General features: G+C 38.2%; 1 protein-coding gene across 2 annotated transcripts in view; it reads right to left on the reverse strand.

Annotated features, from left to right (window-relative positions):
- The window catches only part of MFN1 (mitofusin 1), a 41,541-nt gene that overhangs the window by 24,913 nt on the left and 9,586 nt on the right, over positions 1–7,042 (reverse strand). For both annotated transcript variants that reach the window (XM_023515759.1, XM_012807918.2), the window contains exons 4-5: positions 4,127–4,289; positions 1,024–1,148 (exon numbers count right to left, since the gene is read on the reverse strand). In XM_023515759.1, coding sequence (XP_023371527.1) covers positions 1,024–1,148; positions 4,127–4,289 — 288 coding nt within the window. The remainder of the gene's footprint in view (positions 1–1,023; positions 1,149–4,126; positions 4,290–7,042) is intronic.

Below are 7,042 nucleotides of genomic sequence, written 5' to 3' on the forward strand. Positions count from 1 at the left end.
TTTGAACCCGCCACCCTCAGTATATGGGGCTGGCGCCTTACTCACTGAGCCACAGGTGCTGCCCGCAGTGAGCTTTTTGACAAAGCAAGTAACATAGTCAAAATTTCAACCTCTTTAATCTTTATACTTCGGAAGGCTGAAAAATAAAACAAACTAGGCTAATAGTAAAAAAGTGAGGGTGCAAGCAGCTCTGTCTCAAACAACTCAGAAGATTTAAGTGTTTATAAACAAAAATAATAAAAATTTAAATACTTGCTGGTAGAAATAACTTTAATATACCACCTATATTATGAATATAGTGAAACATTTGCCAACTGTCAGTCTTGACTTATTAGGTCATAGATATAGTCTGACCCTGAAATAAAGCAAAATCAGTAAATATTTATATGAAATATTTTGATTTCACAAGCATCTTCTTGCTCTTTAGTTCCAACTGATTACTTAAAATGCTCTTCCAATTAAAAGGAAAGCCCACCATCAAAACCAGAATGGTTTCCACAGAACACTGAGATTTTAACTGAAGAAAACAAAAGAACACATAAGAATTGAAAAAAACATTCAAATACCTTTCTAGGCTAATACTACCATTCAACAGATACGCACAATTATTTTCTTAAAAAGCTTCAGTGTAATATGATTATTTAAAAAACATTATAAATCCAAAGTTAATCAAGAGCACTGAAAAAAATTCTGAAAGCCTATCAATTCTCAGGGGTTTTTTTGCATATGTGCTTATGTACCTATCAACTCTTGAACAACAAAAACAATATAAGCTGTCCAAACCAAAAAATTAGCCTAAAGAAATCAGAAAAAGTGGCTATCCTTAAAATTGATGAATTGGCACTTTTAGATAACTGTCATAAAACAAAACCAATACCTTATCTGCTCCTTAACAATCTAGCTAAGGAGAACAAAGCAGCAATTGAATGTTTTAAAATTTTATATACTTTACAACAAAGTAACCAGCATTAGAGTATTACATAAACATCCACCAGGAGAAATACAATCCACACACAATTTTACCTGTCTACTAAAACCAGGTCATCTCTCAGGAGGGCACATTTTGCCTTTGGCCAAAACACATGTACAAGACAGCCAGCTTTCAAGTCTTTGTCCATATGAAGAGCATGGGCTAGCTGATTAACAGTCTAAAGCAGGAGGGAAAGAAAAAATATATTCTACTTGTAATAAAATTCAACAAAAATTAAAAATAACTATGATTTGGTACATTTATTTTTGTAGAATATGTGTACAAAGGTAGAACTTTGAGTAATTTAATACAGTGACTGCCACACTAGGAAAAAAATGCTTTTTCCTTAGAACCAGAGAGTTTTACTGGGTCAAGAGATGTGTGAGTTATATATGCTTCACAAGGCCCCAGCCTCAAAACTAGTGTACTACAAATACAACTCACATTGTACTTAATGTATTAAAATAAAACTAAGCAATCTTGAGAAGAAAAACCTGTGTTTTTAAACTATCAAATGGGAAAAAAGGGGTTTCTTTTTTCTTTTTTTTTTGGAGACAGAGCTCATTATGTCGCCACTGGTAGAATGTCGTGGCATAACAGCTCATAGCAACCTCAAACTCTTGGGCTTAAGCGATTCTCTTGCCTCAGCCTTCCAAGTAGGGGGGACCACAAGTATCTGCCACAATGCCCAGCTATTTTGCTGTTGTTGTTGTCACTGTTTAGCAGGCCTGGGCTGGGTTTGAACCTACCAGCCCTGGTGCATGTGGCCAATGCCCTAACCACAGAGCTACAGGCATCAAGCCAACAAAGGGTTTCTTAAAAACAGTTTACTCATACCATACTGCAAAAATAATCAGAGTTGAAAACATTCTAAAACGTCCAACAAATAGAACCTTAGCAATGGAACTCCAGGCAACTTCTGAAATTAATACTGGTTTATAAAGAATGAGAGTTTGGGATTCTCTGTTCTTTTGACTATTTGTACTTTCTCAGTCTTCTGAAATGAATGTGTATTGCTTAGTAATAAGGTAGAAGCATAATCGAAGAAATGTCATTAATAAAGCACATTTAACTAAAATAGGTTTAAAAATCCCACAGAAATAAGGTGGAGACAATACAAGAGAATGTCAATACCTATTATCTTTTAATAAGGCATTTTCCTCATCAGGCATTTACTTATTCACACAGACCTGCCTGAAACCAATGACTGCCTTTTCTTCAACTTAAATTCACCCAAATTCTTCCTATTTCTCAAGATGACTTCCAATGTACATTACCTTATCAAACTAATGTGTTAATACATTTCATGTATGTATTATAGTAGATATACAATAAATACAAAGAGTTCAAGACAAAATTGATAAATCATGAAAAAAACATCAACACATATATCTCTATGGTTCATTGTGATTGTCTATCAAATTTTAAAGGGAAAAATCTATTTTTAGATGGGCACAACAGTTCTAATCAGGGCTGAAATGAATTTCCATTTTGACATTAGACTTTTGGTTGTTTGTTTGCTTTCATAAATTTTTGATAGAGTTATAAACTCATAACTAAAATCTTGGTGCTTTGACTATAAAATTAAGATAATAGGCTCGGCACCTGTGGCTCAAGTGGCTAAGGCGTCAGCCACATACACCTACGGTGGCAGGGTCGAATCCAGCCCAGGCCCGCCAAACAACAATGACGGCTGTAACCAAAAAAATAGCCGGGCATTGTGGCAGGCGCCTGTAGTCCCAGCTACTTGGGAGGCTGAGGCAGGAGACTTGCTTGAGACCACGAGTTGGAGGTTGCTGTGAGCTGTGATGACACGGCACTCTACCCAGGGTGACAGCTTAAGGCTCTGTCTCAAAAAATATAATAATAATAATTAAGATAATAAAAGCATTTCTGACAGAGTTGTAATGAAATCTAAGTTATTACAAGTGTTTAGAATAGTGCCCGGTACACAGAAAGTGCTCAATAAAGTATTAGCTATTTTTCTTTCCTTCACATTCCTTTAGGTCAAGATCAGTCGAGAGATGTGTGAATTATATATGCTTCACATACAGTAAACTACTACCCCACAAGACTCAAAATCAATTTGTACTTTAAACCAGGCTACCACTTAATGAAAACAAATTTAAATCTGGGATGAGAGGAGTTAAAGAACGTGAAGGAAGAGGGCTGAAGTAGAAAGCAGAGATGAGAAATAGCGAGATGGTATCTTTTACAGTATCACAGTACTTTCCTTTGAGAATCTAAAGCCATGATTAGTCTGAATTCTGATTTAGTAAAAATCTTAAAAAAAATAGTAATTCCTTTATTTGTATGGGTTAAAGGTTTGAAAATATTTTCCTAAACATCATCTCATGTTTCCTCACAACTAATCTTAAGGATATGCTCATTCAAGATATACTCAAAGATTGAGTCACCTGAACTAGATCAAACAGCAAGCTCACATAACAAGAACCACCCTCGACTTCACCTACAGTTTAGCAAGAACTAAAATGGCTTGGATAGGATCCAAGTACTAAACTTTTGTGTTTATGGGAACTTTTGTCTTTAGACTCAAAAGAAAGTGGCCATAATGAGAAACAGTGCCTTTACCAACTGCTTTCCATCCAGAGTCAACATTTTGCATCCTAATTTTTCCTTTTATTCTTTTTTTCTTTGGTTGAAGGAGTCTACTGTCACTGAATTAAGAAATTTATGAAAGCCTGGCAACTGCCATTCCCCCTTATCTCACAAAGCTATAACATTTATTCATGAACATGTTTATTAAATGCTCATGAGGTAAAAATGTTTCTAAAACCTCAGACATGTATCGGATTCCAGGTCCCAATTTCTAAAGTATTTTTTAAAAGACAAATTTGAAATTAAACAGCAATAATACACTTCAATAATATTCTTCTCACTGGAAGGCTTAGAAAACTTGATCTTAATTCATCTTTATTTTAAATTTAGGACATATTTTATTCTTCCAATTATTTAGCTCTAAAACAAAAAAGTTTTACAGAATTCAAATAGCAGAGATGGCTTTCAAAGTTATGAATAGAAATATTAACAGTTCTTCCATCACCAGTAATGCAGACATCCTTAAAAAATTTTTTAAGTGACAAGTTGAAGCCGTTGTTTCGGGTATATTATGTCGCTAAAGGTTAAATATTATACCTTCACACTCTTTTTTTCATCTGATCCTTCTGTCATAAGATAGGCTTTATCTCCGTCGGTTCCTTCCACACTGAGGAAGCAGTTAGTGGTATGGCCAATCCCACTAGGGAGCACTTTATCCCACAACATGGCATTGATAACAGAGCTCTTCCCACTGCTTGTCCTGAAGGATATACAAAATCATGAAAAACAAAACATAACAGTAAGAAGTTTTTTCTTTCACTTGGTAGAAGGTCAAGTCTTTTAAAATTCAAACTTTGTTAGCATTTCTTAGGACTGCATTTTTTGTGAAAAGGTCGACAATTTGGTTTACACAAAAATTAGGAAAGTACATTTCAGAAAAAATAAAGTATAAGAAAACAAATCCCATCTTTCTCATAAACCTATACTTAACTTTTCTTTCTTGTTGCTTGTGGCAATTTGAAATCACAGCTCAAAATATGCTCCCATCACAAGATGGGAGCATAATATCCCGTTTCCTTAAATCTGGGCTGGCCTGTCACTGCTTTAACAAATAATACACGTCAGAAGTGACACTGGGTGGCTTCCAAGACCAGGTCATTTAGGCAATACAGCTTCTGCCTTGTTCCCTGGAACTCGTGCACTTGGAACCTTGCCATACAAAAAGTCTAGTTGCCCTGAGTCTGCTGAGCTACAGGGAAGTCAAGCTAGACAGACAGGTCTGGGTGGTGCTCTCGCTGACAGCCTTCGTCTTCGAGTCATCCCAGCCTAAGTACCGGAGATGTGATCGAAGACTTCAGATAATTCCAACCCTCAGTTGTTGAGCCAACTTTCATGTCTGCTGAGTTGAGACTCCAAAGATCACAGAGTAAGGATAAGACATCCCTGCTGTGCCTTGTCTGAATTCTTGACTCTCAGAGGTGGTGAACATAATAAAATGGCCATCTTTAGGTTGCTAAATCATGGTTAATTTGTTACCCAGTCAGAGGAACACTTCTAAAGGTTCTGGAACCCAAGGAACACCCCACACCCATTTTGAGGACTTGCTTTCAATCAGTCAACCCAAACCCAAGAAGGACACTGGGAACCTTTTGCTTTACTACAAAAACAGCACCCTATCTTTTTTTTTTTTTTTTAGAGACAGTCTCACTTTGTCACCGTCGGTGGAGTGCCATGGTGTCACACAGCTCACAGCAACCTCCAACTCCTGAGCTTAGGCGATTCTCTTGCCTCAGCCTCCCGAGTAGCTGGGACTACAGGTGCCTGCCACAGTGCCTGGCTTTTTTTGTTGTTGTTGCAGTTTGGCCGGGGCCAGGTTTGAACCTATCACTCTCAGTATATGGGGCCAGCACCCTACCTACTGAGCCACAGGTGCCACCCAACAGAACTCTATTTTTATGCAATAGACATAGACAGCTCTTTACTCCAGCGTAAGAGAGAACCTTTCTCATGTTATGGACATTATTCCCAACTCCTTCCCCAGGGATGCATCAAAGCTTCATTATCTGACATTGGTTTCTGCTGCCACTGTATCACAACCTACAAGTGAACACCTACGACTGCCCTTAAAATTAACTCTTCTCGTTACTGTATGAAGCCTTGCTGCAGTCATCCTCAAGAATAGCTTGTGCCCCCCAATATAAGAATCACGTGGGGAGTCTATTAATGCAGACCGCTAGGTGCACTGTGAGCCTACTGAGTCAGACTCTCTCAGGGTGCTCCATGGGTGATTCTTGTGCCTACTAACTTTGAGACACTCAGTCACCCTGCCTTCCCATTAAAAGAAACAACAACAAAAAACCAACTGTGGGAAAAAAGCAAGCCTTTTCTCCTCCACTATCACACTTGACACAGAAGACTTCAGAGACTACATGTATGGGGCAGGGGTGGAGAACCTGCAGCCTTAAGGCCACATGTGGCCTTCTAGGTTTTTAAATGTGGCCTTTTCACTGAATCCAATTTAAAATACCAAAGAATAAAATGAGTTTCAATGGGATAATCCTCTCAGATTGACTAGCACGATTAAAACATTAATAAGCCATGAGGACTAACTTCCCCCGGCTGACTGATGCTACTACTGCACTAGGCTGGCTGGCCAGAGTTTATGGGGTCACGTGCAACAGTGCACTGTTTCTGCTGAAAGTGGAATTTGTAAAGAGTTGCAAAGTTCCACAAACAGTATTTTAAAAATTGTCTGCTTAACAGCCCATTATGTTAAAGAACACTAGGAGAACACTGAAGGAAGAAAACAGATTTCTTATGAGGATTGGGAATTGCAATATTATTTTATTTCTGTTCAAGATAAGATGATTTGCTTCATCAACTAATAAGATGATTTGCAACATCAACATTAAAGAAATCCAGCACATCAGCATTATAACCCTCACAAGGACTACAAATATTTTAAATTTGGGGGAGAGACACAAGAGGTTGTATTTGTAGAAATTATTAATAAAAGATGAAAAGCAAAGAAAATCCTTTCGAGTAGCCATAAGACCTGGAAATAGAGCCACTGAAGCTAATTATAAAGCCTATGTACTTAGGAGGGAAGGGAAGCCATTCAGTGATGTAGAAATTGTGGAAGAATGCATTGTCAAAAGTTGTAGGATGCTTAGACCTCAATAACATTTTGAGGCTAGGGCACAAGCCACATACACCGGAGCTGGAGAGTTCAAACCCAGCCCAGGCCTGCCAAACAACAATGACAACTGCAACCAAAAAACAGCTGGGCGTTGTGGAGGGTGCTTATAGTCCCAGCTACGAGAAGCTCAGGGAAGAGACTTGCTTAAGCCCAAGAGTTTGAGGTTGCTGTGAGCTGTGATGCCATGGCATTCTACCAAAGGTGACACAATGAGACTCTGTCTCAAAAAAAAAGCTGTAGGCTCGGCGCCTATAGCTCAACCGGCTAAGGCGCCAGCCACGTACACCTAAGGTGGCGGGTTCGAATCCCCAGCC

This window comes from Otolemur garnettii, unplaced genomic scaffold, assembly GCF_000181295.1.
Source record: "Otolemur garnettii isolate 467f Iridium unplaced genomic scaffold, OtoGar3 scaffold00078, whole genome shotgun sequence".
Taxonomy (NCBI): domain Eukaryota; kingdom Metazoa; phylum Chordata; class Mammalia; order Primates; family Galagidae; genus Otolemur; species Otolemur garnettii.